A 16,183-nucleotide genomic window follows, 5' to 3' on the forward strand; every position below is an offset into this window, starting at 1 on the left:
CCATTAAAATCGGAGCCAGGCAAGAGAGGATGCTGTGCACCTGAACAGCCGCCAGTTCGTGGCAGCCAGAGCCGCGTGCCAGCTCGAGTTCCGCCTGCCAGACTCAGAGTCCCAGCATCCCCACACATGGGGACATTTCTCGGAAGCTCTCCTATGCACACGGAACGCCGGTGAATCCATCTGCTCATCTGCAGTTCTAAATATTTGCAGCACTGTGGTAGAAAAACAACCCAAATTGCCAATGACAACCTATTTTGAGCTTTGGGCTAAGAAAACTGCTAAAAATGCAGTTTTCAGACTTTACTAAGTGTTGCTGTTAATATGCACTAGTTGCATTATCCATTCTTCTGCTATTTTCTCTTTGGCCTACTGTCTCCCATAAGTAAGTACAAAGGGGAAGGGGAGGGCACAGTCAAGGTATATCCCAACACTAAGAGCCATATTCTTAATAAATAATAACAATAATAATCTTTATGTTGTAAGCTCACAGAAAGGCATGGTTCAATGCCCAATTTTTAATAGCCCTTGGTCAGAGTGAGGTCTACAGCATAACACCTTCCTCCTGCCAAACAATCACATTTTAGTACAGTGATAACACTGTGTTATTCAGTTATTTCCTTTAAAAAAAAAAACTCAGAAACTTGAATGTCACCATGGGAACAGTCTAAAGTTGATTTTGGAAGTAGGCTCATTTCCTATAGCTTTTCTGTTGGCATAAAAATAATGTCACTCAATTGTATTAGAAGCAAATGCTTTATGAAGTATCATCTCTAAAGGTACCGTTAGTTCTGAAAATATCCTAATAGTTGCATTTCTTTAGTTGCTGAAGCAGAATAAAGGGCCCAGAAAGGTTTTTTTTCCCTGTTTTTCTCAACAAGAAACACATCCCAAGCTACCACCAGTGTGATCTAATTCAATCATTCTTCAGCCTGAAATGTGTAATAAGTGTCAGTATGGAAAAATTCCTTCTTAGAAGAACAATTAAAACTTAAAGGAGTCATCCTGCTTGGCTGGCTGAACAAAAGACACATGTTCACACAAGAATAATTCAGTCAACCGTCTTAATAAGGATTTACTTTCAACAGAACCTTGTATGGGTACACTAGACTCAGTCTCATTAAGAAGTTGGATTTTTATACAGCATGAACCATTGGCAATCTAAAACAGACCCACTGAAGAATGGAATGGAGAATCAAACGCAATGTTTCAGACCCAAGCTCTACGTGCCTTTAATACTTTCCTTCTCTTTCTTTTTTTTTTTTTTTTGAGAGTGCACACTATGACATACATTTGCATTTATCATGTTTTTAACTTCTTTTCTAAGGACGAACTCTCTGAATCCGCATCTTCCAACTCGGCTCTGTGTCTTTTTAGTCCTCCAAGAGATTGAGTACTCTCAGTGCCTGCACGATACAAGTCGGCAGTATCCTCCCTTGTGCTCACATCGTAGCTGTTGGAGTCCACTTCCGACAGGCAGCAGTCTTTGTGCAAGCTCGCACCCATCTGTACAAGGCTGCCTTTATCGGCATTCGAGTGCACCTGTAGTCCTTGTGTCACAGTCTCCTGCTCTCCAAAACTCTGTCCATTGTTGAAGCATGAAGGGCGAAGATGCAAGTGGCCATTATTGTGGTTAATGCAGGCGGTGTCAAGGCTCCTCTCCTCACTGTCATCAGCCTGGGTTTTGGAGCAGTGACCTGACGTGCTACGGATGGCAACAGTGGAGAATGGAGGGACCAGTGAGTGATGGCTTGAGGCTGGTTGACAGTTCTGACTATTTTTCTGTTCCACCAGTCCTGCAGTCTGAATGCATGGTTCTTCAGTACAACTGCTTAGCCCTTTGCAGTTAGCTTTTCCATTTAGCTTTTTAGCCTCAAAGGAATGCTCTATAACTCCACTGCTAGTGTCTTCAGATGTGTTTTCTTGACCCTCCATCCGCCGCTGATTGTCACATTCATGAATTTGACCATTACTAGAATTTTCTATTGAGCCACATTCTTTCAAAGTTTCTTTGTTGTGGCTTTCGGTAGAAAGAGCTGGGGAGCCCTGAGGAACTACTGAACTCAAGCTCCTAGCGTCTTCCTTATTTAGCAAGTGTGCTGTACTGTCCCTTCCACTAGTTCCAGGTTTCCCTTCATCATTCTCCCCATCTTCTCTGGAGGACTCACCATCTTTATTAGCTGAATATGATATGTAAGAATAATGAAGCCATTTGTATGCTTTGTAAATCTTTCTCTCCACTGATTCACTGTCAGAACAAGGAGACGTCCTTTCTTTGAGAACTTCTTTGTTGGCTGAACTCCTTTCTGGTGAAGAAGCTGGAGAAGAAGACAAATCATCTACTTTGATCTGGGGGTAATCATAGATATCCTCACCTATGTAGGGAGTGACATTCTCCGTGTTAGTACTAGTCCTTTCCTCCTTTTGCACCTTCTGTCGACGCCTCAGTGCATTGCGTTGCCTCATAGATGTGCGTCGTTCATTCAACTCCTCTTCATCTTCTGTACTGCTGCTGCTGCTGGAACTGCTGGATTCGTTCTCCTCTGGACTTGGGGACCGTGGCCGTGGGAACAGGTCTGTTTCTAGTTCTGCCTCGCAGGTATTGTCATCAGAATCAGACTCATTGGAAAGGGCCAGGAGACGTTTATCTTGATACTTTCTCAGTGCAGAGAGCCTCTGTTGACGGGAAGCCACGTCTTCTCTGGCTGAGGGGGATTCGGTTGATCTTAAGGCCCTTAAGTTATAGGCAGTTTCATCAGATTCTTCAGCCACGTGGGGTGGTGGGGAGTGATGCAAAGAGGCAGAGGACTCGGACTCGCTGTAAGCAGAGCGTTCACTGACGCCTGCGTGGAGCTGCAGGATTGTACTCTCACTGAGGTCACTGTCCGAGTCAGAACTCCAGCCCTCAATCTCCCGGCGCACCAGGGAGTCAAAAAAGGCCATCATCCGTGGATCTTCCTGGACTGACTGGTTGGCATAATCGTGGGACAAACCACTACCACTATTCAACACAAGACTGATGTACTCTTCATGAGTGTAGAGGCAACGCGAATCATCCTCAATCCTACCATCTAGATCCCCTGTGCAATCAGGCTGTTTGTAAGGACTCCAGATCTGTAACGAAAAAAAAATACGTATGTCTTTGAGTTCATAAACGATTACAAGTGTTTGAAATAGAACCGCAGTACACACACCCAGCACAACTGCAAGTTGCAAATAGTTTTTATTAACTGTCATCCCTCAGACCCATACTTACAAGTATTCCAGAGATGTGGGTTTTTTTCCTCCCCCTTCGCAAGTTTTTTTTTTCTGCATCTACTTCACCTATGCAGAAGTTAAAAGCTCTCACGCTGCAGATTATCCCTCATTTCAATATTTCAGTGTGTAATAATTTCTCCCAAATTGCAGGGCTCTATTTTTATGTAATAGGGGATGCTTACTCACTAATGGTAAGAATAGTTTGTTGCCTGCAATACAGCCTTAGCACTAATGAAGGCACTTGTTTCCCAGGAAACTGGAGGTGCTTGTGCCAGCGATGAAAAGTAACATTTCATCTAGCCGCAGTCAGTCACAGCTGATCAGCAGGCAGGGAGATGAAGGCATGGAGGGGAGCAGCAGGCCTGCACTACTCCCTTCAGGGAACAGTCCTGAAGGAAAGAAAGCATCCAACATGCAAGACACAGCAGCAGTTTTAGTTAGTGGGGAAAGGCAAAGAAGAGTTCTACCGAAAACTACTTTTGACGTGGAGAGAAGTAGTAACACTGCAAAGTGTAATGATATAAGCAATAGCAACAGCCTTGACTGTGCTATCCATCTAGCCTTCCCTCAGCTTCCCTGGTGTGGAAGGGAAAAAAAAAGCCCCAAAGAAGATCCACCAATGTCCCTAAGAAACTGGCAATCCATAGCAAACATAATAGTTGGATCTCCTCACCTTTCTCAGTTATACTCGCAGATTCAGGGGCAATATGATTATGGCACTCATTGGACAACCACTATCACTTTATTCTAGATTGATGGTTAATGGAATGCACACCACTTACTGTAAGCAGAGCCACTATGTAGCTTATACACAATACTGCCTTAACTTTCTGCTTATAAAATGTCTCATTTCAGTCATGCTTTGGTTTTACCATGCTAATGAACTCAGGGAAGAAAATTCTATGCCAGCTGTCTATACCAGATTGGCCTTTTGGGATAGACTTTCGCAAACACATCTAACTCTTCTCGCAATAGAATTTAGTCAAGTTTTGTTCCAAGTAGACAAAACCACTATCAAAACGCCTGTTTTGCCTGGGTAAATGGGATAATCAGCACTCATCTCACAGATGTGTAGTTAACACATGCAACATAATCTGATAGTACTATGACAAACACTATAAAAAAATCCCAAAAGAATGCCAGCAATTCTGTATTCACAGAGATTTTCAACAGTGTGCAGTAAGAGCTTGCACCTTTAATATTGGAAGTAAACCAAAATAAATTATTATTTGAAGTGAAACAAAATAAATTAATTACCAGTACCTGTTCAGCACAGCCAAATTGAAGATGTACAGGTAACCTTTATTCTGGAATTCTCCCAAACAAGGCCTTTACTTTGCATCCTCTGTAATTTATGGTTTGTATTTAAGGAGCACAAACCTTAGTGTAATGCTTCATATCCTACACCTGGACAGGCAGGCTGGCATGACCCTTCCTCAAACAATCTTAACAGTGTTAGATTGATGACTAGAAAACTCTTAGATTCTGTATGAACCAATATAAATGGAGGAGAGGTAGTCTGCTCTGAAGTTTCTCCAGGAAGGTCTGTTTTATAAAGAAAAGTCATCTAAAAAGGTACAAAAAGTGTGTACAGAGAGATTTCATATCCTTGTTTGTGCTACTAGGTCCTTCTGCTCACTCTGCAGGCATCAGAGAAAATACAGCAATGTTAAATAAGGAAAAGATAGCTACAAAGAGTCGATAGCGAGGCTTTTCCCTTTCTGAGACAGACTTGCTCACAGAGAAAGAGTAAGTGATCAAGAGAAGTCAAGGGAATTCAGGATGAAAACCTGTTTGTGCAGGATCAGATGTCCCTGGAGATTGATAGCCCCACTTCTTAGACATTTGCTATGAGAGAGTGTGAGGGCCTATCAGAGCCCCAGAAAGAAATCAGACTAAGAATCTATCCCCAGCAGAACTGGGAACTCTTTAAATTGGCAGCAACTGGTCCAGTGCTCTCTGTGGTGTCTGAAATGGTCTTCTGTGTAAATGGAATGCCTTTCCCTTTTTCTCATCCTCTGACTGATGCCATGTCGAGGAAGAATGTGAGCAAACTGGAGAAATCATTCCACTGAAGCAACAATCTATGAAGAAGTTCTTTCTCTGTTAGAGGATTAAGGAGTTGAACATTACTCACTGATGCCCCGAGTACAGATATAAAAACTGGAATGATAACAGAAAAGAGGAGTACAAAACTGGTTCTCTACTTCAGCAGAGATGCTTCAGAAAGCATCTTTAAATTGCTTGTAGTCCACGGTGGCAAATCCCCAAATTTTAAAACAAAAAGATACTTATGCCCATAGTGTGAGAATAATTAAAATCAGATCTATTAGATTATCTGATTAGGCAGAGGCACCTAGCCACAATGACATTAATCTGTCACCATAGCAACATGGGCAAATAGACTTTGCTATCTTTGATATGCTGATGATTTTTAAACAAATGGGCCCTACAACAGTTGTGCTCAGTTACACAGCATTCCATTTCCAATACAAAACAGTGCTGATTTCTGGAAATCTTTATGCACTTTATCTATTTTATCTTTTCTGGAACTATCTTCTAACTGTATAACCGATGGTGGCCCTCCTCTAAGCCCCACACATCAGAGGGAATGCCTCATTTTTTTTTCTGCAATGTAATTAATTTTTCTGCCAGCACATCCCAATGTCTCACACACTTAACTGAGGAGAAAGTGGTATCTTTCTATTTTATATTGCTTTAGCCCTCATGGTGAATGCTTGTTGCAAATGATAATTTTAGTTCACAGCTGTGCTTTTCCACACAATTTTATTGAGGTTCAGGTTTCTGAAATGGAGGGCAATGAGCAATTCATCTGGATTGATGCATCCAGCATGCACTGTCTGGGGTCAAGGCTTCTAGTGTCCTTTATTAATGAGCCTGTTGAGTCTTATTTTACGTTTCAGAAACCTCCTCACCTGAATATTCATACTCCACTCCCCATCTTGGCCATTGTATTCTCAGTCCTAGCAGAAACCAAACCCTAAACCACTGAGCTACTGAAATACATTCTTGCAGGTGCTTTGCAACAAAGTAAAACAAAAGCAAAAAAAGCATAAAGACAAAGGTCAAAATCATTCTTGTGAAGACTATTCATTTCAGCAGGGCTAGGTCTGAGATTAATTTGTATCTCATTTGCAATCTGCATTAAAATAGCAAGTGTGTTGGCAGAAGCACGTGGAATTATTGAATGGTTTGTCTGTATCATGCCTTGATGCTGGTGCTATCAGTTCCTTACTTCTCAAGTACTAAATTTAGGCTAGCTAGTCTAAAAATTAAAAGCTCAGACAACTACTTGCATCCACATCTTTAATTCATCACAGAGTTTCTATAATCGAGGGAATGGAAAAGCAGCCAACCACAGTGACATTATCTTCCGTGATTTAATTCCAGAAAGATTTTTGGAAGACACCTGAAGGACAGCAAAAGGAAGGACACTTTCTAAGGAACTGATTGAAACAAACAAACAAAGCCCAACAAAACAAGAAAAGCCAACAAGTACAATTTTTATTTATGGCTCTTCCTCTTGTAATCTCAACTTCGAACAAGTACATCAAGCATTTATATGGGGGAAAGAAAGCCATGCAAGGGAAGGACATGTATTCCCAGCTGATTTTAATGCAGTAAACAGTCCCTCAGAACTGCTGGTGTTGTTTTTAGTGTTTTGCCCTTCTGCTAGTGGCAGTTACAACCTCCAGCCTATCTGCAGAAGTAACTGGAATTAAGAAGAAACCACCATTGTCTGGTTACCTGCGAACTGCTAAGATAGTACCTTTAAAGAGTGAAGTCAGGCAGATCAGACAAGCTATGAGGCTTTAACCAATCTGATCCCCAAACAACGCACATTACAAGCTGAGACAAATGACACACAACAAAAGGGTAAGAACTTCTGGCTTGTTAATAAACTTAATACATTAAACACCTTTCCCTTAATTTGTTTCTGGCTTGCAATGTTTGGGGAATTCAGTTTCTTCAAAGCAGTGACACGAGCTCCACTGCACATACTGTGACACAACAGGTGTTCTCTTCTAAGGAAGCATTCAAGCAGAGGTGTCTTTGAAAGAGTTACACAACCTGTGACTGAGGCCTTAATCGCACTAACCTTTTAATCACTAGGAAAAAAAAAAAACCAACTCCAAAAACGCCCAAACCTCAGCAGAAGTACACAAAAGCAACACAGGGGATTGTTTATACCAATGCTAATCCAACAGTCTAAGTACACTCATGCAGGAAGGATTCATAGGGTGAAGGGTCAGCAGATCTAAAACCCAAAAGGGAGAATTCAAGCCGCATGAATCAAGATCTGAAAGCAAAAATATGCCTCTGGCAAAAGTGTTGTTAAAACAGTGGCAGTTCAACTGCTTGGAAATGGAAAAATGGGTGAGCCGCTCAGACAGTTCAGTGCATTTTTGTTCAAAGTCTGTATTTGACAGATTTGTGATCAAAACTGTTAGAAGGGCACGCACGAAGAAAAAAGTAGAAAAGCAAAGTAAAGTACCAGTGCAAGATGGAAGGAAAGCTGAACTACAATCAGAACTCAAATGCTGATAGTAGCTGTAATGCAAATGATGAAGCTGGGCACTGGTCCAGTACCCAGGTTTTGGGCCAGTTCTGGTCCATAAGTTGCAGACCACTAAAACATGGTTTTGCAGGACAAGTTAATTCAGTCAACTTGTAGCTGACCAAAGCATTTACTAATACTCAACCAACCTCATTTATAGCCACATGCATGTAAGATTTTTAAGAAGTCATTCAGCAAATAGTTAGAAGCAGCATCAGTTCTCATCATACTACTTAAAAGTTAAATTGTTCCGGTTTCTTTCATCTTGTTGATAGACCAAAACTATAGCAAAACGTCTACGGCAGCAGAATGTGAAGTGCCTTAGTGTAGCATAATCCTCCGCCTCCCTACCCTCAACCTCCGCTATTAGAAACGACAAAAAAGTTTCTGCCTTGCTCCCACAATACTAGTTTTTTTTCCTTAAGGAAAGAAAGTTTCAGAACCTAACAAAGTTTGTTACCTCTTTCCACGACACATAAAAAGGCAACTTTCTAAAAATACTGTACATTGTTAGGGGATTCAGAAAAGACATTTGTGGAAGGTATTAAGAGTCCTGTTTCCTCTGGAAGCCACAGAAAGGTATGTGGAATTGATTCACTGTGGAAATATGTACAAAAATTATAGAAGGGCTCCTGAGGCAGTATTTGGGCCAAAGTCAGCTAAGTCAGGCTATGCTAAGGCTCAGCAATACTCTTTTTTGAGAAATTTTTATTACATTTCAGCCCAAAGTATCAGAAGTCTTAAGAGATCATGTTACAGCTGTGGCCCAAGTCACCCGAGAATGACTATTTGCATGATACTTTGGTTATGTACGGAATGAAACTGGGGAAAAAAAAAAAGCATTTTTCAAGGTACAAATCCAGGAATTTCTGATCTTGTCCCTCTTCTCTAAAACCTTAAAAACTGAAATGAAATTTCAAGTTGAAATGGTCAATTCAAAATTTGTATCAGTTTAGCCAGCAAATGAGACATACCTCTTTACAGAAGAATAAGATGAGAAGACAGGATGAGTGTGGAAAAGAATGATGCTGAGCAAAATGAAGCACTTCTTCCTGAAATACTGAAAGAATACATTTTCTGATAATTAGTCTTACCTTTATAATCTTTTCAACGCCAGAAGAACAGATCATGTAAGTGTGAGGATTAAAACGGACTTGGTTTACAATTGACCGATGACCTTTCAATACCATAAAAGCACCATTGACGACCCTGCCAATGCCACCTACGGGAAGAACAAGCACACACTGAAATGAATCATTAATTCACATTGCTTTGATCATAATCATTTAAAGTCATGTTATATTTGACAATGCGCTTCAGCTTTATTTTGCAATATTTTAAGGCCTATGTTGGCTAGAGAATTTCAATTTTATGAGCAATGCGCCTATGAAAAGCTGCAAGTTTGATAAAAAGCATCCTTCCTGCAAATTAAGACTTGGTAGGGCAGCTTTAGTTCAACTGTCTAAACAAACAAGGAAGGTTTTTGATCTAATATGACAAATATGTGAATAAGAACAACATATGTACCCAAATAAATCACCAGTAAACCAGAGTGCTAAGGCATGACACTACTCACTGTTTGTAAATTTGAAGCAGAGTAAAATAAAGAGGTTGACTTTCTAAATAGCTATAGTATTTTTTAAATTTATTTTTTAAATCAGCAATCCATTACTGTCACAGTTGACTCTAATCCAATGGGTAAGAACTTAAAGGAGGCAATCTTCAAGGCTCCTAACCTGAGTTACTACATTACAGTTTGACACTGTAGCCTATCCTAGACCGGGATCTGTAACAACTCATTTCTGTTAATCAAGCTCAAAGAGGGACCTGAAGTAACACGTTTAAACAGTGGGTTTTATAATGCTTTTTCACAAGGTTGGGAACTAGCTGAAGTGGAATGCTTTTGTGCTAATGGTAAAACTCAAAACAGAATCCAGACAACTTTTCTGCATTATTGTTGACTCTTAATAGGTCTATACACCAAAGCAAGAAACTGTCACGCAGTAATTTTTTATATTTGTAGATTCACATAATTAAAACCATATTTGCTAAGAAGCACACCCGTGTATCTGAATAAACAAGCGCCAATCAACATGCTTTGACAACATCTTCAATAAAAGAAACCAAAACTCTTAAAAGAGAGGAAGTAAAAACTGAAAACCCGTTCAGAGGAAAACAATCTTGCTATTTAAAATTTCAAAAGTTGTAAACACACCTTACAGAAAGTTAAAATAATTTCATTAGATTCTGTGCTACTTGTGTTAACACTGAACAAGTAAACTTTATGTTCTTGCTAAAGACGTTTCATGCTCAACAGGAGCTCTTTAAGCTGAAATAGCTGCTGGTTTAAACCTTAAGCTCAATGTTGAAAAACTTGTCTTCTAAAACAGAGAGTCAGAGTTCTTCTGCAATACGTGTTTCCTAAAGAAAAACTTGCATTAACACTCAGGAGCAGCAAGACAGAAGTGTCAAGGAGAAAAAAAAAAAGGCATTCCTGCATCACCTTCCATTTGTTAGGTTACACGACTGATACAGGACTGCCGCTAGTGAGCTTATGTTCAGCCCTTCTCTCCTTCAAAAAAAGTACTCTATCCCTTCCAGTCATTATAACCACACTCTGGAGATCAGACTGATGGTGGACAAACCAAGATAAAGATTTACAAAAATCCTAAAAATCTGCAGACAGCTCTTTTTACTGGAAACTGTTATTTTAGCACAAATCAATTTTTGCAGACTAAACTGCAGTCTTATGGCACTGTGGGATAGAAGATAACCTGCCTGAAGAAGGGAAAAGATGGCAAGTAACTCCAAGGACCAGAATGGATGGCCATTATAAAGACTTTGTATATAGAATGAAGGCTTGTTTAAAATCAAGAAAACTTGAAAGGGAGACTATCACTCCAGTTAACTTCTAAATATGTTCATTGAAAATGCACAGAGATTGAGCTACCTGGAATGGCTCTCTTATTTGGGTACACTTGTATTTTCTGTAAAGGTTTAGAGATAAGTTCTGCCTTCAGCCATTGAAGCAAGACTTCACCAGGGTAAGCAAAGATGACTGAAGTACCTGATGGAGAGCAAGTAAATTAAATGCCAAATTGGGCTCTTTTGATGTCCTTTGCCATTTTATGAGATTCCTCGTGTATTTTCATCCTGCTCACCCTACTAAACATTCTTGATCACATTCACGGCTGATGGCAACTTGCCCTACTCCCACAGCATTCCTTCCCGCCAAATCACAGTTGTCAATCCAATTGTATATATCAAGCCAACAGTAGATGGTTACATCAAGTCCAGTTCTCAATGTATTTATCTTGACCTAGCAGACAAATGTTCCAGGAAAGAGGGCCTCAGGAATGAAGAGACAATTTGCTTAGGATATCTTTCCAAGTCTGTAAGTAATGCCTAAAACAAGCTTTACCTATCCATGGACTCTAGCTGCCTGGATTCAGTACAAACCAATAAATATGCTCTATGAAACACTTAGGAAAGAGTCAGAAATTAAGAGAGACAATGACCAAAGAAAGAATTATAATGGACATGAAATACAGATTTAGGGAACCAATATCATGGGCTGCATTCCCAAGTTAGTCGTTGACCATTTGTGGCACTGTCAGCAGTGTGAATTAACCTGTGGTTATCTTCCTAGTAAAAAAGTGATAAGAGTTATTTAATGCCAGAAGTGTCTTCTGACATTAAACTTTAAATGTTTATTAATACACTAAGAGCATGGGATGAAGAGTGCACAGCATGCCATGTGTGGAACACAGCTCTCCCTAGGCCATAGTCAGATTCAGACAGTGTCTGAAGCTCAGAAAGTCAACTGTACCCTGGGCTGCATCAAAAGGAACGTGGCCAGCAGGCTGCGGGAGGTGACTCTGCCCCTCTGCTCTGCTCTGGTGAGACCCCACCTGGAGTCCTGTGTCCAACCCTGGAGCCCTCAGTACAGGGAAGACATGGACCTGTTGGAGAGGGGCCAGAGGAGGTCACAAAGATGATCAGAGGGCTGGAACAGCTCTGCTGTGAGGACAGGCTGAGAGAGTTGGGCTTGTTCAGCCTGGAGAAGAGAAGGCTGCAGAGAGACCTTATTGTGGCCTTTCAGCTGAGTAGACTTACAAAAAAGGCAGAGACATTTTACCAAGGCCTGTAATGACAGGAGAAGGGGCAACAGTATTTAGCTGAAAGAGCATAGATTTATATTAGATATAAGAAAGCAATTTTTTACAATGAGGGTGGTGAGGCACTAGAACAGGTTGGCCAGAGAAGCTGTGGATGCCTCCTCCCTGGAAGTCTCCAACATCACACTGGACAGGGCTTTGAGCAACCTGATCTAGTTGAAGACGTCCCTGCCCTTGGCAGGGGGGTTGGACTAGATGATCTTTAAAGGGTCCCTTCCAAGCCAAACCATTCTGTGATTCTATGTAGGAACTCCAAAGCTTTCTGCTTTAATATCGAAGTTCTCTAAATCCCTTTTAAGCTGTGAACAGTAAGATCAGAGGAAGCATAGCACTAGAACATACTTCACTCCTCTTAAAGTGAACTTCCCTACAAAGCCCCTTGAAACAACTGACTGTCCAATTAGAGGAAAAGTCCCCAAGGAGCAGATTACTGCAATCACAAATCCCAGCAGTCAGCTTCTACCTTGGTAGTACCATACGTTTTAACCATTCAAACCAAAAAGTATTGACTTCAGCAATAGACTCATGTTTGGACAGCCCCTTTCCTGATGCAATGTTAGTCTACCAACTCCTATGTACTTAAGCGATGCCTCTAAGTAGGTGCTTAATGCAGAGCATTCTGCACCCTTATCTTGACAGTGGTCCCTTCATTTCATAGTGGCCCAGGAGAGCTGGTATGATGATATCATTAGTATCTGTAGGTCAGACATACGCCTGTGTCCAGACTTGTCTGGAATCCCCCATGTCTCTCAGCAGAGGTTCAGCTGCAGCCACGCAGCTTCCAGCCATCTCACAGTGTGAGTTAAGTTTGGTCATGTCTGCTGGCAAAATAAAGTGTATCTGTACATTAAGTGGAGGTTGGCCATAAACTGCTGAAATTCCTAAGGCCACCTTCCTTTTTTGCATGTCATAATTTTTATTTCTTTTTGCTGTCTTCACCTGAACTGGTATTTTTATCTGTATCATTACACCAGAATCAACCTCTGCTATCCCAACAAAACTCAAATTTTGTTTCTGAGGTTTGAAGGTTTTTTTCTGGGGATAGAGGTGTTGTTTGTTTGCTTTTGAATGTAGTGGCATGCACAGGTCCTGCAACTGGTTTAGCATGGCAGCTTTTATATTCTTAGATACCACATGTATAAGTAGTCTTTGTACAGAAGCCATTAGCTTACAAACATTAATTATTTATATATATATTTATATAGATATAAAGAGTCCTAAAGTCTTCAGAGGCTGATTATGCTGCTTTCATAAGGTTTTTAAACTTTTTAACCTCTAACTAGTGGAGGGAGAGGATGGTGATATACAGGTTGGTTTTGCAATAGTTTCCAAAAATTGCTACGCTTAATGACAGTTCTGAGCAGTGGTTTAGTGTTCTAGCTGTGCAGGTTGATGTTTTTTGGTCTGCTTTTATTTGATACACAAAGTGAAATGTCAAGAAAACCTTTCTTCCTCTACAGTCTGCAAATAAACGATCCAAAGAGGAGCAATACAAAGTCTCAGAAAATTCTTTAAATAATATCCTACTACAATTATCTGAACAGCTAGAAGAAATGAACTTATAAAAAGCTAAATCTGAAGTGTACATTTTAAAACAAATTTCCTCTACAAATGTTTGACAAGAATATCATGGCAGCACAAGGCACATCTACAGGCTCTGATACAGACAGAAGGAAGGAATAATGCAATGCTTTGAAGTAGTAGATGTCTCCTAAGTTGCCAAAGTAATTACTTCTTGGTTTGCTTTATTATTTTAGGTTTTAAATATTATGCTAATGAAATCCCTGTTAATTATGGAGTTTTGTAAATATTTATGCAAACGACTTGACATTTCACATATTGAGAAGCTGCTGAATGGTACATACCAACATATTTAAAATAACGAAGGAGAGTGAGATATTTGGACAGCAATCTGACTTCCTATGTAAAAGTTCCACAACACACAGCGGTGTTTAAAAAACCAACCAACCAAACAAAAACCACACAACAAAAAAACCCAAGAAGAATGAATTTTTCGAAGGATAAAGAAAAAAAAGGGAAGTGATAGATTATTAGGAAAAGTGCCATAGTGCAGAAATCCTGTAAGAATGTAGAAAGGTCTCCAAACTAATGGAAGCTGCACTGTTCTAAACACTTAAAGAACTGTTGAAGCGCTAGAGAACTTGCTGGGATAAGGAACAATCCTCCACTGGCTCTGTAACAGAGGAATTAGATGACCTCATTAAGAAGAAGTCTCTTCTATCTAGGACACTGAAAGAGAAGTCCTGCTGGTTGTTCATATAAGGTAGAAAGACGTTCCACAGACTAAAGCATAACTTCATACAAGCCTTGTGAATTACTCAAAGTGCTGAAAACTCCTGAGAAGAACCAGATATTTGCAGCCGCTGCCAGTGTGCCATAGCATACCATTCCACCGGAGAACTTGGCACTGCAGCAGAAAGCTACTTTAAAATTAATTTAGTTTTCATTAATAATAATCCTGGACACATTTAAACCACAGGCCACCACCCTGCATTTGAATCCTATGAGGTCATGATGCGCAAAAGGAAGAGAGATAGCATAGTTTGAAAAGCAAATGCACAGCACAATGAAAGCAAATACGCATAGCATATAGGGCCTCTGCCTTCAGTGCAGCAGATTATATTTAGACTCCTTAAAAAGTCTCTCTCTGGTCACTCACACACCTGTATTTGTTTCATACAGTGCATGTCAGCAGATGGCTCTGCTCCTCAGAGACCCCTCTCCAGAGAAGCGAGATTCAAACGCAAGCGCTCTTGCCCTGAGGGCACAGGGCCATGCAGCATCCCTCCCAGTGGGATCAGGAATCTGATCAGCTTCGAGGTTTCTCAGCAGCACAGGCAAAACTGTCTTGGGTCACATCAAATATGGGCTGAGAACAGTGAGGCCAAGATCCTTTCACTTCCTGGTGTGGTTAAGAGAACACATTTTGGAGGAAGCACCAGGAGACTCTGGCTTAGCACTTCTGCCACTACAAGAGAAAGCAAAAGGCAGTGTCTTCTCCTGAGAAAGCAGCTCCAGCTCCATCTGCAGTCTGCTTCCTTCATCATTTTCAAACCCTCCCTCTACCTCCCTGGCCAGGTGAAAGGATCAGTGTGGCCTTACAGAGCTTTAGGTGAGCACAGGGAACAATGGACTGGTGTCAGCACCTCCCTCAGGCAACCTGCTCATCCAGGCCCATCACCTACTTTGCAGAGCTTATGTCTAGAACCGGCCCCGTGGTGGTCTTATACTTCTGCAGATGTTCCAAAAGTTGAAGTAAAATTCGTATTTAAAAACCTAAAGAAAATGCAGAAAGCTGTAGTGGTAATGGCTATTTTTGGATGCCTGTTTTCTTCCTTCTTTTTTTTTTGGTGCTAAATATCTGCCACATCTATCTATGCCCTAACTATACCAACCCTCCCACTGCTGAACAACAATTTGAAAGCTAAGAAAAAATTACCATAGAAATAAACTTTGGCACACCTTTTCTATTCTGTCTCCTCTCCCAGTCTGAGAGGGATTGCTGCTTCAATATGTTTAACGGCATAGGTCCAATGGTGTTTACAACATTATTGGAACCATGCGAATTACCACCACCAACTACGCTTTCTGAACATCAAGGGCATAAAATAAGTTAAATGATCACACAACTGACAGCTTTTTTTTTAAAATGGAGGTGTGAAAACTGTTTGACTGTGCATTTATTTTATACTGGTAGCTGCAAACATGTTCAATACAATAAAGAGGAGGGAGCTTTAGTACAATTAGATGTTGCTGGGGGCTAAGGCTTCTCCAGCCTATCCCCGTGCTCAGTGTTATCTTCAGCTTTCTAGTGCTAAATGAGATATCAGACATGCTAAGGGCAGTGAGAGAAACACTCACGTATGCTGAATCTTCTTCCACTTGGATACTGCACTAGAAACCACCCAACATTGCCTTGTTTTCTGATAGATGCCATCTACCCAGGACCTTTCAATGGGTTTCTCATATTACAATCCACATGACATGGACACCAGTCTAAATTCCACTTCAATACAAGAACCTCTTCTACACTGCCCCACCACTTACTTGCTCTGATAAACAAACAACTGTTCTATAGCACACTATGGTCAACACCAAAGGAAGAGACAAACTGAAGTGCTAAAAGTAAAACAGTTTAGATCCCAAGAAC

General features: G+C 40.7%; 1 protein-coding gene across 1 annotated transcript in view; it reads right to left on the bottom strand.

Moving 5' to 3' along the window:
* Positions 1-1,047: 1,047 nt before the first annotated feature.
* DCAF5 (DDB1 and CUL4 associated factor 5) overlaps positions 1,048-16,183 on the bottom strand; it is a 79,278-nt gene continuing 64,142 nt past the window's right edge. Inside the window, exons 8-9 of the mRNA XM_005502265.3 lie at positions 8,929-9,056; positions 1,048-3,111 (exon numbers count right to left, since the gene is read on the bottom strand). Of these exons, the coding sequence (XP_005502322.2) occupies positions 1,300-3,111; positions 8,929-9,056 (1,940 nt within the window). The 3' untranslated portion in view covers positions 1,048-1,299. The remainder of the gene's footprint in view (positions 3,112-8,928; positions 9,057-16,183) is intronic.

The sequence above is a fragment of the Columba livia genome, chromosome 5, assembly GCF_036013475.1.
Source record: "Columba livia isolate bColLiv1 breed racing homer chromosome 5, bColLiv1.pat.W.v2, whole genome shotgun sequence".
Classification (NCBI taxonomy): Eukaryota; Metazoa; Chordata; class Aves; order Columbiformes; family Columbidae; genus Columba; species Columba livia.